This window comes from Centroberyx gerrardi, chromosome 16 (genome assembly GCF_048128805.1).
Source record: "Centroberyx gerrardi isolate f3 chromosome 16, fCenGer3.hap1.cur.20231027, whole genome shotgun sequence".
Taxonomy (NCBI): domain Eukaryota; kingdom Metazoa; phylum Chordata; class Actinopteri; order Beryciformes; family Berycidae; genus Centroberyx; species Centroberyx gerrardi.
The window spans coordinates 25,489,941-25,505,818 of NC_136012.1; the positions used below are offsets into that span (position 1 = coordinate 25,489,941).

The 15,878-nt window shown below is 42.5% G+C and overlaps 1 protein-coding gene across 3 annotated transcripts in view; it reads right to left on the bottom strand.

Moving 5' to 3' along the window:
- Positions 1-821: 821 nt before the first annotated feature.
- Positions 822-15,878, bottom strand: part of sec24b (SEC24 homolog B, COPII coat complex component) — a 31,919-nt gene continuing 16,862 nt past the window's right edge. For all 3 annotated transcript variants that reach the window (XM_078289232.1, XM_071920249.2, XM_071920247.2), the window contains 12 exons: positions 15,561-15,616; positions 14,433-14,639; positions 12,618-12,741; positions 11,602-11,760; positions 11,167-11,340; positions 10,477-10,587; positions 9,609-9,784; positions 7,272-7,409; positions 6,670-6,774; positions 5,952-6,044; positions 4,763-4,866; positions 822-1,911 (listed from right to left, as the gene is read on the bottom strand). In XM_078289232.1, the coding sequence (XP_078145358.1) occupies positions 1,797-1,911; positions 4,763-4,866; positions 5,952-6,044; positions 6,670-6,774; positions 7,272-7,409; positions 9,609-9,784; positions 10,477-10,587; positions 11,167-11,340; positions 11,602-11,760; positions 12,618-12,741; positions 14,433-14,639; positions 15,561-15,616 (1,562 nt within the window). In that variant the 3' untranslated portion in view covers positions 822-1,796. The remainder of the gene's footprint in view (positions 1,912-4,762; positions 4,867-5,951; positions 6,045-6,669; positions 6,775-7,271; positions 7,410-9,608; positions 9,785-10,476; positions 10,588-11,166; positions 11,341-11,601; positions 11,761-12,617; positions 12,742-14,432; positions 14,640-15,560; positions 15,617-15,878) is intronic.

Below are 15,878 nucleotides of genomic sequence, written 5' to 3' on the forward strand. Positions count from 1 at the left end.
TCAGATGTGGTCCAGTCAGTGTCGTCCACCTCTGACAGGATGGATATGATGCAGTTTGTTTGATTACATATTTATTGTATTATTGATCAATACTACACTGGTTTTCTATGGGACGTCCTTGACCTGAATTGATTCTACTGATGGGATTCATCCTGGGTTTCAGTGGAGAGTTTTAGTGCCCCATGATGGTCTAAATGCTGCTTCAGGGGCTTTCCCACCCTGACAAGAGTAAAACTCTGGGAGAAACACACATTTTCTGGCATGAAAATTGTCAAATCTAAAGATACTGAATATCAGCAATCAGCAGCTTCAATGCAAAAATATTGGTATCGGTAATTCTCAAAAACCCATAAGTCAAACCGTAATGAACATTTGACTAAAATCATTGAATCCAGTCAGGTAAATAAGGTCTGGAAGAAGTAAGGAATTTGAAATGAAAAGTGTGTAAAAGCCCTGTTAAGATCTCTGTGACGTAAGCTGGTGGGAGAGGAGCTTGATGTAAAATGTGTTGAAAGATGAGATCAGTCAGTCAAGTTCCTTAGAAGTCATCCGATTTCTGCGAACGGCAAGATGTTACGTCAGCCGCCGTTTCACAGATAAAGACAGAATGCTGTTAAAGGTTTACATGTCCATTGTCACAGTGTGGGATCACTGTGAAGAGGTAATAACAGCAGGGCAAAGGTCTAAATGCATATGCAAAAACCTTTTAAAAGAAGCTGTATAACGAAAACAGGTTCTCTTTCAAACCACTCAAAACCGCTCATTTCTGTCCATCAGCAACACCGATTCCATCACATGAAACACGCAGAGTACCATTTTTGTTTTTATTTAATAAGCTGGTTCATAAATTATCGCACATAAAAGATTCTTTTCAATAGTTACAAAGTGGATAGCAACTTCGGTTAGCGCCTGGAAAAAAAAAAACAAATGAGGAGGGGGGTTGTTGACAGGAGTTTTTAAGTTTGATCTTGATAAAATCAGAAGTTTGAAGAGCAGAGGAGAGGGGTGGGGGGGCGGGGGTGTGTGGGGGGGCGGGGGATGATCAGGGGCTCGATGTCCAACCACTGTCGCGTTCGCTTCCCGTCACGCAGAGCGTCGTCGTCTATCCTCAGACTAGCAGCAAACAAAAAACGGTGACATGCGTTTCTTTTCAAAGCACATGCCCAAAAACAACAGAAGGAATGCTTGTTTTCTATTCTCCAGTGTATTCAAAATAGTTTTAAAATAAAAACAGGGCAGGAAGGGAGTGAAAATTAATTAAAAAAAAAAAAAAGACAGCACTAGCTACATGTGAGGCTTACGAAAACAAATTCAACTAAAACTGGTGAAGGGGCATCTTCTTGGCTTGGCTTCCCCCCCCCCTCCCCCTCCTCTCTTTCTTCTCAGGAGCGATGGATTCGACGTCATGAGGGTTTGACAGTGGTCGAGAGGCGGCGGGGAGACGCCAAACCGGCCCGGAGGAGGAGCCTGTCCCGACTGTTCGGTCCGATCTGAGACGCATCTCTGTTCCGTCACGTCTTTTTGTGTTTCTTTTCTACAGCTATCCGGTCCCTTTCTGTACCTCCTCCCCCCTCTGAAGGGCGGGGTTGTTCATTAGGGGTGTTAGGGGGGAGGGAGGGAGGGAGGGGGCGGGGGGTTTACCCACAGTGGTTCGCGCCTCGCTAAAACCGGTCTGAGGGAGCGATGGGTTGTCCGACGTCATTGGCTAACGCTAGTTCTCACTCTACGAGACCAGAATCCTTGGCTCTGGTCTGGGGAGTCTACCGGCCAAAGTTCCTCTCTTTATCAAAAGGAGCCTACTTGGACATTTGCTGCTGAATGTGCTGGAGGAATTCATAGTAGGAAGAAGCCGCCTCCGACCGGTCCTCCACCAGCTGCTGGAAGAAGGGAGCCTTCGCCGAGCCGTCGTCCCTGCAGGAGAACACACACAAACCGGCGTCAGAATCAGAAACTTCATTTGCCAAGTACAATGTACAAGGAGTTTCTCTTGGTGCAGGTGTCAACAGACAAGAATAAAACAAGAATAAATTGTGGTTTGTTAATTTTGGTTCGCCATGCACTTCTCATCACATATAAATTTTACATTTTGGGCTGACACTCTTATCTAGAGCAATGAGGTCAAGGTTCAAAGCCACAGTAAAAAAAAATCTATCTATATAGTCATATAGTGGCAAGGAAAACAAAACTGTCACTACTGAGCCTCACAACCAAGGTGTATGAACCAGAAAAAGGTAGAAGGGAAAAACAAGTTGAGCTAGTCTTGGAGGCCGATGGATGTTCTGAAAAACATCTCTGTTGGTAGAGAAAACTGACACGTTTCAGCCTTTTTCAGGGTTACATGGCAAAGACACAGTGAAATACCTTTCCACGATTTTCAAACGCATTGGTTTTTCTGTACCAATAAAGAAATTTTTTTAATATACATCTGCCTCCAAGAGTAGCTGAATTTATTCTTCCTTTTTAGTCATATAGTGGAAAATAACTACTAGATTTTACATTTTAGTACATCAGTTCATTTTACATTTTAGGCATTTAGCCGACTCTCTTATCCAGAGAACATTGAGTGCAACATTAAAATTAATTTCTAGCTTTAAATTCCTAGTTCGCCAATATAACAAGCAAGAGAAGTATGAAGGCCAAAGCCACTTTAAGCGTTGTGCCATTTATTTTAGGTGTTTTAGTTCAGTTTTATTTTCATTTTCGAATTCAAACCGTGACACATCGGCTGGTATCAGTACCAAAGTCAAAATGTTTGTATCGTGACAACACCAGTTCAAGAAATCTCACTCATCTCTCCCATTTTTATCAAACGCCACTGCCCGTCTGCCCTAAAGCGGTGAAAACATCCGCTCAGCTACCGCTCACTCCATCTGTACAGACATCAGCGGTTCCCCGAGCCGCAGAGACACCGTGACACAAACATGTGGTGGAGCGACAATGCCGTGCCGCGATGGGAGAGAGAGAAAGGAAACAGAAACAATGCGTTCCCTATGGGGGCCTCTGCCACCGCTGTCAATCAGTGACCTCACTGCTTACTGTGTGTTTATGTTAGAAATAGCTTTGCGGCAACCTCAGGCGTATCTCTGCTTAGAGAACACTTCCACACATGAAACAGGTCTGACGTTTACTTTGTAGCGGCAGGAGAGAGGGAGGCTTGTTCAGTTGGGAGTGAGTTTCTTAGAAAGTTCACAACACCGACACTGTGATGACAGGTTTTTCCCTCAACAGCTTAAATCGATGGCAGATACCATCCTGCACCCAGAAGGTCACAGGTTTGACCCCTGAAACAGCCAGTAAGTCCTGAACTGGACCCTGAACCTGCTGCTGCCTGACCTCTCTGGTCAGAGGTCTCTACAGTTGCACAGGCACCCTAGATTTTGTAAATAAATTTTGTCTTAGATTTTTGTTTTCTGCATTAGTGTGTCAGTAGACGGCTCTTTATAGTACATTTTTGGATATTTAGAAACTTTTCATTTCATTATTTTTGAAAGCATCTTCGCTTTATGGATTTTTTTTTTTTTTACATGTGCCTAAAACTTTTGCACAGTACTGTATGTGTGCAAGCATATATCACAATTGACAAATGACAAACATATCATGTTTGTCATGTCATGTCATGTTGGTGGCTCACCCAACAGCCAGCCAAGTAGATTTTTGTTTTACATTACATTTTGGGCGGTGCGATTCACAACAGTTCATGAAAGCTTTTCCATTTGCTGCGCTAGACACCCGGTGGCTGGTAGCTCTTTCCCAAGAAAAATCCTCTGCCAGGAACAGGAAGTGATACATTTTACACATTACACTGCGTGTGTAAAGCTCTAAAAATAATAAAACCTCAAAGTATTTCACATCCCCTTTCCCACATCTGCCTCTTCTACTCACTCCTCTCTGCTCTAAAAATACTCAACTTCTACTGCTCTTCTTAGGCTCTTATTTTATTTCTTTCTCTTGAACTGTCTCAGGAATATTGTCAGGGCAGTGTGACCTCTGACCCTTCACCTTGTTACTATTGGTTGCTTGTATGATGGTTTTTTCGTATCAAAGACATGTATGTTAGGGTTAATACTCCTGTCAGTGCCTCTGACCAAGGCATTGGCAAAAGAACTGGAGTTGGTCCCGGGCGCTGTACTGCGGCTGCCCACTGCTCCTAGTGTGTGTATAGGATGGGTCAAATGCAGAGGACAAATTTCCCCACGGGGATAATAAAGTATACAAATACAAACATTGTTTATCAAGGTATTTGAAACTTATTCTACTGTTGCATGTAAAAACGTGTAAAAAAAAAAAAAATGTAAAACTGCCAAATGACCTCCCTGAACAGTGTTGGGGATCAAGAGTTTGCAGTATGGATTGTGTACAAAATGCAATATAGTTATTAGATTTTATTTCATTAGAGGTTATGGATTATATTTGCTGTACTAATGTCAAAGTTCTACTGTTTTTTCGCTTTTTTTGGTGTACTGTTTTGTTCTGATTTCGTATACCATTGAGTACCACGTTGGAAACAGGTGTTTAAGCGTGCTTTTACGTGTTATCCTCTGGGCTGTAGTGTTTTCTGTACCTTTTTATACCCAGTAAATCAATCAAATCAAATCAAGAGGTTACTGAGGATGGGAGGCGCCCAGTGGATGCCCCCACCCTTCCTCTAACACCCATGCTGGGTTTCTATATAGCTGCTCACCCTGATAGCACGAGCGATAGTTACACTGGATCCTGAGTGCTGCTAAATGTCAGATCCAGTCCAGAGCCGGGCAGCACTTACTTGACAATGTATAGAGTGGAGCAGAAGGCTCGGTCGTCCTGCAGCCAGTCCAGGAACGCCCGCACTCTCTCCGACAGAGGAGTTTCCAGCTCAGGAATGTGAGTCTGGGATTCAGGGAGAGAGGAGAGAGGAGAACAAACACATTCACCGTATTGTTTTTCACTACTGTGCCTTAAGAGAGCAACTGACCCGACAGAAATAGATGATGCAGATACAGACATTCATCTAGGCTATACAATGCGGTCAGGAGAAATATGCACGTGGTCGGGAATGTGAAGCATGTCGGTGGTTCGGGGATGCGTCGACCCCTTTCTAGAAAAATGAAATCAACAGCATAAGCAAGTGCTGACAGCTGCTATTCGCTCTGGGTGTTGTCATCACACCCACATTGTGTGGTAATGATACAGCACTCTAGGTAGCTGCACTGTTTGTTAAACAGCAGAAAAGCTAAACCAGCAAATCTGTTTTGCTGCATGACTTTTTTTTTTTTTTAAACAGTGCTGACAGTAAGTGCAGCGCTACTTCATTGTGAAATTCACTGGGAATGCAAAATTGTGACTCATGTTTGAGGGAATACTGCAACGCATCATGCATACTGAGTTAGGCCTGTGATGTTTTGTCTGTGTGTGTGTGTGTGTGTGTGAGACAGAGAGACAGAGAGAGAGAGAGACAGAGAGAGAGAGACAGAGAGAGAGAGTGTGTGAGAGTTGGGGTCACCTCACTTACAAATCATTCAGTTCAAAATGTAAAATAAAACTGCAATTTCTCTCATCTAGTCTTCATTATCTTTACTTTCTTTATAAGAGATGGTGAGTGTTTGAATTCTGAATAAAATCATTAATTGACTGAATTTAAAGTGTAATGGCTTCAACCCTGGTATATGTACTGTATGTACTGTATGTGTGTAAATGTGAAGATTTCATTTCCAAGACGCTCTATATCCATTTTGGAAGTTCATCATTAAAGTTCATCATTGAATCTAAATATACAGGGGATCCAGTCTGTAAACATGCTATCATTTTCTAAACCAAGAGTTTAAGTAAACTCCTACATTTAAAAAGGCACCATAATTTTTGACTTTGTGCGATCAATCATTTTGTGAGTGTAGGTGTCACTTTTTTTCCCATATGGCAGATATGTCATTTTGAAAGGAAACTGCTCATATACAGTCTGACATGTGAGTTTGTACCATGCTGGGTGGCATTGAAGCGTAGTTGGGGCAGCCAACGACGTCTCGGATGAACATCTCGTTGCAGCATTTGCCGATCCACAGGTAAAACACCTGGATGAAGGGAAACAGAAAACAGTGTAAATATAATGTACAGTTCTCCATGAAACACACTAGCAGACTGATTCGATAACTTCAGCACATTCTTCATAGTGTTTGAAATATATGAAAAAGCAATATGAAAAACTACTGAGGAGAATGTTTCAAACTGCCTACAGTTCAGGGTTCAACCGGTTTCTGAAGGCAGATACTGATACCAATATTTATGAACTGAAGCTGCTAATAGCCAATATTTGGTGCAGACATTCAGTATCTTTACATTTGACCATTTTCATGCCAAAAAATTCCAAAAACCTTTTATTGATAGGCCAATATCATCCCAATATACGGGTCTAATCCGACTGCAGCTGCCTTAAAATCAATGATTATTTCAAACTATCTCTCACCCACAATGAGTTTATAGTCATTTACACTGCCGTTAATGCTTGTATTCTCCCATGTATGCACACACACACACACACACAAGCCAGTCATAATGTTGGAAAAAGCTGAAACTATATGAATCATTAGAATCTTCAAAACCCCTGAAATTCAGAGGGGAAAAAAAATGAAAATTCACATTCCTGTCTTGTGTAATATAAATGAATCAGCCTAACAGTTAATATTAGAAAATGCTCACGGTGCCGCAGTCCATGAGGAAAGCTCCGTCTCTGCTCAGCCTCTCAGCAGACAGATGGACCAGAGGAGGCTGGGGAACCACCATGTCGTTCAGATGGAGCGCCCCCTACAGGCCACACAGGAGCAGAGCGAGGGAACAGTTGGAGCACACTCACACTTTTGCCTTCTATTTTCCATATATTTGCATATCAGAACCAGAATCACTTTAATCACAAAGTGCAATAAATGTACGGGAATCTGTCTCATTGGTGCAGAGACACTGATAATTGCTTCACAGTAAATACATGACAGAACATATAATGGGACTGTAATTGGAAGGGTGTAAGTTTATTTATGGAATGTGAAAATACGTTTTTTAGTGTAAAATTTTCATGATGTTTTCAATCTTTAGGATCATTTTTCATTGGGACATAATGAGTCTTTGCAGCTTCAAGACTTCTTCCAATAATCAATCAAGTTAAAAGAAAAGGTGCTAACAAAAATCATCATTTGGTGTCAAAGTCAGCTTCTCGTTGTTTTGGGGCTCAGCGAGTTGTTCACTCCCAAACACTCGGGACTCAACTGACTCATCACCTCCACACCGGTCGACTCAGTGTCTCCTACCTGGTCGGACATGTTGTCCAGCCGGTACAGGTCGGGGTGAACCATGCGCATGAGCTGCTGCAGCGGCTGGGTCTTGAACTCACACATGGCGAAGACCCGCTCGTCTAGCCGCGTGCTGGTGCCTGTCCGCAACGCTTTCTGTAAGGAAACAACAGTCTGTTTCAGCCGCACCCCGCTTCACATTCACATTAATACACACATTCACACCTGGGAGCTGCCCAGTACAACCAGTCTTCTGCTATCAACCACTGAGCAGCTTCACTGGTTTAAGCGAGGACAGAAAGTCTCCTTCACCATCTCTGCCCTGAATATCCAAGTCATTCGAGGATTCAAACAAGCAACCTTGCTGAAGATGTAGGTTTTTTTTTGGTGTTTATTTTGGTTGCTTCACAATAGGAGGGCCACTCAAGCCCCTATGTGTTTTTTGGCTCCTCCTGCACATCTGTTCTGTTTTTAGTCGTTGTTTTCAACTCCCAATCTCTATATTATATTCCGTCTCCCCTCACTGTTATGTTACATAATGTTGTTTTTTTTTCTTCTTAATACTTCCAATAAACTAAACTAAGAACAAACTTTCATCTGATGGTTGGAATATTGGTTCATCATGAAGGTGGATTAAACTGAAATCTTAAAAGGGACAATAAGTAAGCTTTTTACTGTCCCAACGCACAAAACGGCCATACCATATTTCCTCTAATATTGGCCCGGGCCTTTATTTACCTCAACTGCAGAGGGTACCAGGCCTTTATTGGAAGCAGGCTTATATTAGAGACAGGCCTTTATTTCTAATTCCCTCTGTTTGATAAGTATATTTGCTCATATTTTAGTACGAAGCCTCCTTGTTTTCTGATCTGCTTCTGTTGGGGTATGTTAGGTAGACGTTTTTTTGTTACTGCAATGCATTACCGATAATTACGGTAATTGACGACGGCACGCTCCAGTGACTTCCACCGGCTGAGCGGGTTAACTTCCGGGTTAGCCCTCTGCTAACTTGAATGGGGATACAGCTACTGCCATCTTGTGGCACTTGTACGTTACTACAAACTACAGTTACATTATATAACAGGCACCAGGAGTTTACCGGTATCCACCGTTGTTTTTCCCTTTGTTTTTTTCCCCGGCCTGTTTTTGAGGCCGGCCTTTATTTGTTCGTGTCGACCACAGACCCGGCTTTTAATTGACTACCGGCCACTATTAGAGGAAATACGGTAATATAATGACAATAATATATATCAGATGGGGTTGATAGGGTTGTTGATCAACACCAATGACTCAATGATTACTCAATGAAGTGCTTTCTGGCTTTCAGAGATTTCTGGCTTTCAAAACTCACTTTCCGGCCCGTACTCTGTTGTAAAACAAAAACTCCCCTCCGAAATTTTAAAGAAATTACTTTCATTTAAGCGCACTCTCTCTGTCCTACATTATCAGGGGTAAAATGTAAGTGAATACACAATGAATAAATATGGACTTTCATTTTATGGTCAACACAGCTCAAAGTATTACCCATTTGTAAATTTTGGTTATTCGCGGAAATTGCTTGTGTTCTTCAATGGTTTGGGGTGTGTGTGAATAAGGCCAGACCTACGGGGGCCATGTGTCAGAAGACGCAAAGGGTGTGTGTGTCTTTGTGTCAGAGGGTGTGTGTGTGTGTGTGTGTGTGGACCCACCCAGGATCTATGCATGGACAAGCCCTGGGTGGGTGGATGAATGCAGTCATTGACCATTTAGGGAGTGTGTATGCCTGTAAACTCAGCTTGTGTAAGAGTGTGAGTGTGTGCAGTGGATGTTTTTGTAGTTCAGGTTGAGGGTGTTGTTCAGGGTGTCTGTGTGTGTGTGTGTGTGTGTGAGGGGGTTAGGGGTTTGAAGGTCATATTTTAAGGTGTGTAATTCTGGTTGAGGGGGAGGATTAGTGCGTGTGTGCATACTTATCCTGCATAGAACTACTGTCAGATGAAATGCTAGTATGTCCAAAAAGTTTACTTTTCACTAGAAGAAACAAGCAAATGATCAGATTCATGCCCATGTGTATTTAAAGAGACAGCAGAGTTAAGGGGAAAAGGTTCACTTGACAGGGACGTGTGTGCTTGTGTGTATGAATATGTGTGTGTGTGTGCACGTGTCTTTCTGTCAAGTGTGTGAGTGGTATGTATGTGATGTGTATGTGGCTGTGTTTGTCTGCCTATGTGCACTCATACCTATCCAGCTACCAGACCTGTTTAAGAGGTATGTGTATATGTGTGTCTTTGTGTCTGTGTGTATGTGTGTGTGTGTAGCCTGCAGTTAATATATATGTCATGTGTGTGAGTGTCTCCATGCGCTGTCCAGCAACCAGACCTGTTTGAGGAGAGCGAGGATGTAGAGGGGGAAGAGGCGCATGGCAGCGGGGGCGATGAGGCCGGACTGCTGCAGGTTGGACACGGTGCCCTTGTAGGCGCTCAGCGAGTCCACGACCGCGTTCACCAGGGCGTCCCGGGCATCCGACAGGCTGGACGATACCGACCGGTCGATGGCTGGAATGTCATCGCGTAAATGTCAGGATGAAGCTGGGTTTCATGGCAAATAGTACATCTAGTACAGCTTTAAAAAGGCTATGCAACAGTTTGGTTATGGTAATTATACTGATGTCTCAAAATTAAATTCATAATGATTTATTGTTGTTAAAATGCTAAACCTAGTGCTCACTGAAAGTGTTGTAACATTTCAATTTGGTATGACAAACTTGGGGCCAAGAATACCAGTAAATTTGGTAAAGATTAAGAAAATAGGCAGTAAAATGTTTGGTAAACCCAGAGGCAACTGTCTGAGATACAGTATATGTGGTTCAGACAAGGCAAAAGGCACATTTTGGATAATTGTTTTCGTCATCTTTTATAATAGATTTGATAAACTGCCCTCTGCAAGGCGAATATCCGGAATGACAAAGTATGTATTCAGGTGTTTTATCCCATATGCCATTAACTTATGAACACCAGTCTCTACCAATTATTCACAAGTAATTGCATTTTTTCCAACTTTTATCTTGTCCTTGTGGTGCTTGATTATGTATTTGTCATATCTTGTCCATTTTTAATTCTATCACAGTGAAGCCAAAGGCAAATTTCCAAGTGTGGACAAAAAATGTACTATTTTATTCAATTAAGAAGTTCAATATCCAAACCAAGGCCTTGTACCAACAAAAAGAGGGTTCAGGTTAGTGGCTCACCCATGTTGGCCAGCAGACAGGTGATGGCCTGCACGTCTGCCCCGGCGTACACATCGCTCAGCTGGTTGACCACCGGCAGACACAGGGTGTGGACCCGGATACGCCTCTTCCCTGCAGGGACACAAGGATGGACGATTAGAGATAATACTTCTTTCAGTTTATTTTAACCTGCTTGGAGAACCGGATGAGTGGAGTTTACATCAGAAACAATTTAGATAGTGTCAGGGATGTTGCCAATCACAGAAAAGTATACTGAATACACATGATTTCATATACTACCCTGTGACTGACTAAACCTTTCTGACATGTGGCACTAAGTAGGTTAAAATGAACCACGAAAGGTTTTTGCAAATATCTGCCTAATTGTGGTTTGTGTGTGCGTGTGAGTGTGTAAATAGTTTTGTTTAATCTTTATTTATCCAATGACGTTTTAGTGAGTAGCACGGTCTTTTCAGCAACACTCTGCTTCATATTAACACAGTTCCACATGTTTTCCACGTTTTCCACAGGACAACCACAGTCTGCTACTGTCGACTGAGCAGCTTCACTGCAGCAGTCGGAGGTTAAGTGCCTTGCTCAAACGCACCTTGCAAGTAGTTGTTGGGCGAGGGGAAAGTGTGCTTCATTCACGTTCTCCACATCGTTTTTCCCCACCGTAATTCGAGTGTGTGTGTGTGTGTGTGTGTGTACCTTTACTAGAAGTGTAGAGCAGTGCAGCCTGGAAGCAGGCCAAAGAAGAGTCTGCCAGAGAGTCTTCGATCGACATCTGGACAGCGAAGGCAGAGTCTGGGTTCACATTGGCCAGGGACAGCAGGTCAGTGGAGCGCACAAAGAAGTTCCCATGGAACGTATGGATGGACAAGCCTGAGGGCAGAAATACATAAGGAGAGGGGAACTCTTCAAATGCAAAGAGAACACTATGTATTCAATCAAATGGCTGCAAAGAAACCTTGCTGCAATATAGCCAGTGGACTAAAAAGCAGGTTTTCTAAAAAAGCAGGGAAACACATCTTAAACGGAGATCCTGAAAAAAAGTAAAACAAAACTCCCTACAGGCTTCTCTACCTTCCAGAGAGAAATTTCTGTTGGAAATGTGTGTGTGTGTGTGACCTCTGACCCAGTTACCTTTAGTGCATCGTATTCTCATGACCGCCTCGAAGCCGATCTTCCTGGTGAGGTAGCGCTCCAGATCCTTCTGGAACTTCTCCAGCTGGGCGGGGGTGTGGATGTGGTGGAAGGAGGGGTAGTAGAAGATGCTGCCCGCCGAATACTTGGAGACACAAGCTGGAGAAGAAATTCACCGTTTTATTATGTTTAACCTTCATTTATCCAGGTCAGGTTGGCTGAGCATGTGTGACAGGAATGCTGCCATCTTCCATTGTATTCCATTTCCTACCTCTCTCCTTAGCTCTTATTTCTTAGTTCTTTTCCAAGTATTTCTCTCTTACATGATTATTCTCAGGCTATCTGCAGGTTTCAGAAAGTCAAACTTGAGACTTTTAAAGAACTTTTTATTGCTACCTGGAATTGGATTTCAGACCAATTTAACAACCAAAATAAAGAAGCAAAAAGCTGGCAAAAACAAACTAAAGTTCTGAAACTATAAATGAGCACAGTAAGAAAAAGGACACCGATAACTTAAATCTTGAGCGACATTATATCCAACATGTTTGGCATATTGTATTAACCCAGTCCTGTATGTGACCAACTACAAGTGCAAGTGATGTAATACAACATAAGAAAATAAAACGGATGCTACTGCTAGTACCATTCACATCTTTTGGTGTGCATTTGCCGTATTTTGCCTCAACTGAATATCACTAAATGTAAAGAAACTGTCAATACTTTGTCTAATTTTATGGCAATCGAAAATAGTAAAACTAGCATTTATTTAGTTGAAAATGCCACAGATTATTACTTTAAGGCCTTAAAGCTAATTTGAGATTTAACAGACTTTTAAGGACCCACAGATTCTAGGATCCCTGATTGCAGGAATATTGTCATGGCTCTGACACTTTACTGTTGGTTGTCTATAATGTTGGTGATGTAGGAATTGAAGCTTTTTCTACTGTTGCACTCATTCTAAGTCACTCTAAATGCCTAAAATGTAAATATTAAAAATGGATAGTTGGCGTTCTTACCCAGCGAGGCCAGGTCAGCGTACTGCGAGCTGAGCAGGAAGAGATCCACTCCGATCTGCTGGCCTGAGCAGTCCAGAGCCAGCTTCTTATAGAAGTCTGTGGCCGGTCCCAGGTGCTGCACTCCCTGCAAACACACAGACATGTTACAAAAATACAGCAAAGACAGCAGCAAGAAATCACCTTTTTCTTCTGTGGTTCTGTAGCTTAATGGGAAGTAAGGAACCGACACCACCAGAGTTAGGGGTTACATCCCATGCTAAAAATACGTGCATTGTAATAATAATAAACGTTATTTTTTTAGCACCTTTCTTAACAAGGTTACAAGGTGCTTTACAATGAAATGAGAAGAAAAAATTTGAATAAAAACAGTAAAACCTTGAATACAGATAATAGATAAAGGAATAAAACAAATGTAAGGGCAAGCAGTACAAGTGTAATCAAAGGAAGGAACTAAAACATACATACACCGAATCAGAAAAGCTCTACACATCATGAATAATGTTAAAAGACATTTTGTTTAAAATATGTTATAAAAAGATTAAAAGAAGATACTAAGCAAAACAGAAAACCCCCACATTACATTAAAATGTAAAAAAAAAACATTTTAACATCTTGGTAGTGTAAGATGCTTCGGATAAGTGCTGATAATTTGGGATGATGAAGAGTGTGATTGGTTGACTGATGGATTTGGTAAATATACTGTTTCCCCCCTCAAAATCCTCCTGAAAGCACAGCGGCCAAAGAACAGAAAATCACTTTCCTCCTTCCCCGTCACACACTCCAGAGATAGAAAGATACATCTGTTCTTAGTTCTTTTGTTGTTGATTTTTTGGAAACCATTACTGTAACTTCTTGGGAATCTCTTCAGATCCAAAATAGAATGCAGATGATGCACTGTGAGAAATGGTGAGCATCAATAAATCAAAATGCTCAGAGAACGAAAACTATGGACTATTCTGTGTCTAAGCTGAAATGTGAGATGATGTTGTGTCTAGTAAGTAAACTGAGTCGTGGCAGGAATATAAATGTAATAAAAGACAGTACTGAAAATGCCAAGAAAAAAATAAAAAATAAATCCTTCTGTCATTCTCATGCCGTGTTTCAAATGATGCATCTGTCATATGTTAGGCTGTCACTAATTCCATCGCCCAGTTCAGGACTACATTAGCAAGATTTATTTACTTGCTCTAAATTGTATAAAAGGAAAAAAAAGATTAAAGTTTTAACTCTAATTGCCTTTTTTCAGTGTATTAACCTGTGAATTAACCTACAGACAAAGGACACAATAATGCTGTGTCAGTATACACATTAAGTTTTAGGGAGATTTTCCATCAAGTATTAACACATTATTATTGTCCACTTCCAATACATTTCTTTTAGTTAATACACAGGTTAAACTAATAATCTGCAACATTCTCATGTAAATAAATGTCCGCTGTGTAACACCAACCGATACAACACAATAGTAATAATTCCCAGTTCATGAAAGCTTTTACATTTGCTGTTCTAAACACAAGCTGTTGTCCAGCTCTTTCCTGGGAAAAATCCTCCGCCGTACAGGAAGTGATGCGTTTTATGTTTCCCGTTTGTTTGGAATAAACAGAAGAAGAAGAACTGGGTAGTTAGCATGAGCAGCGATAGCCACCATGGCTGAAAAGACGAAGAAAAGAGAAACTCAAACTGCATCAACAGAAAACGTCACAGTCCCACCCACACTGTTTGATTGACAGGTGATCTCTGGGAAGTGCAGTGCAGAAACATCAGAGCAATGAGCGCCAAAGATGGAGACACAAACCGCTGCTCCCTCACTCGTACCTTGGTGCTGGAGCGCTGGTTGGGGTCTTCCCTGGACTGCAGCAGGCCGGCGCCCAGCGTGGGCAGCTGGGTCTGGAACACGGAGACGCGCCCCCCGGTGGGAGACATCAGCTTGAAGGCCGCCTGTAACGCCGGGCCCAGAGCGCTGTGCGTCTCCCTGGTGTTGCTGAACATGGCCGGCAGCGAGGTCAGCAGGTCCTTCACCAGCTGGAGGATGAGGAGGAGGAGGAGGAGGAGAGGGGAGGAGGCAAGGAGTGAAAGCGGGGAATGGGAGGAGGGATAGAGAAGCGCAGGGAGAGAGGGAGGAATGAAGGTGAGGGAGGAGGAGGGAAGAGAGGGGAGGAAGCATGGAGGGAGGGAGGGAGGGAGAGTTGGGAGCAAAGGTGAGGGAGAGGAGGATAGAAAATAGGGAGGAAGAAAGAGGAAGGAAAGAGGGAAAAGAAAAAGGGAGGGACAAGGAGGTGGTGAAGAGGAAACATGGAGGGAGGGAGGGAGGGAGGGAGGGAGAGTTGGGAGCAAAGGTGAGGGGGAGGAGGAGAGAAAGGAGGGAGGAAGTGAGGCAAAGAGTGAAAGGAGGGAATGGGAGGAGGGATAAAGAAGCGCAGGGAGAGAGGGAGGAATAAAGGTGAGGGAGGGGGAGAGAAGAGAGGGGAGGAAGCATGGAGGGAGGGAGGGAGAGTTGGGAGCAAAGGTGAGGGAGAGGAGGATAGAAAGGAGGGAGGAAGAAAGAGGAGAAAGGAGGAAAGAGGAAGGAAAGAGGGAAAAGAAAACGGGAGGGACAAGAAGGTGGTGAAGAGGAAGGAGGGGAGAAGGAAAAGAAGAAGAGGGAGGGAGAAATAAGGGAGAGAGAATAGCGTGAGAGAATGAATGAATGAATGAATGAATGAAGGAAGGAAGGAGTGGGAAAAAAGGAGGAGAAAGGGAAGAAAGAGAAGGATAGTGGACAAGAAAAAAGGAGTGAGAGTGAAACAGAAAGAGAAAAGGAAAAAAAGTAGAGGCATAAGACAGGGAAAGAGTATTCAACTACAAGCAACCACATGAGCATACACACACACACACACACACACATACACACATCATGAACAAATATAAATTCACACAGAAGGCACAGAAGAAGAAAAACTGCACCTCTTTGCTTTCCTTCAGGTTCACCATCAGACTGTCATGAGACGGTATAAAGACGTCTGGAAAAAGAAAAAACATCTGGATCATCAACTCACTTTCATTTTATTTTTTTCTACTAGTATGTGAATAAATCACTTTTTTTTGCACCTGAACAGCCTCTCTAACATCTCTGTCAGTGTTTTTCTTTTATTTGTTTCACTACCTACACATCTGGATTTCTCCTTGATAAGCTTTAAACCAAGTGTGCAAACTTTTCTCTCCGCTGCTGCCACCTACTGTTGCTGGTTGATCAAAACAAAAAAAAGTAAAATTTCATTCCCT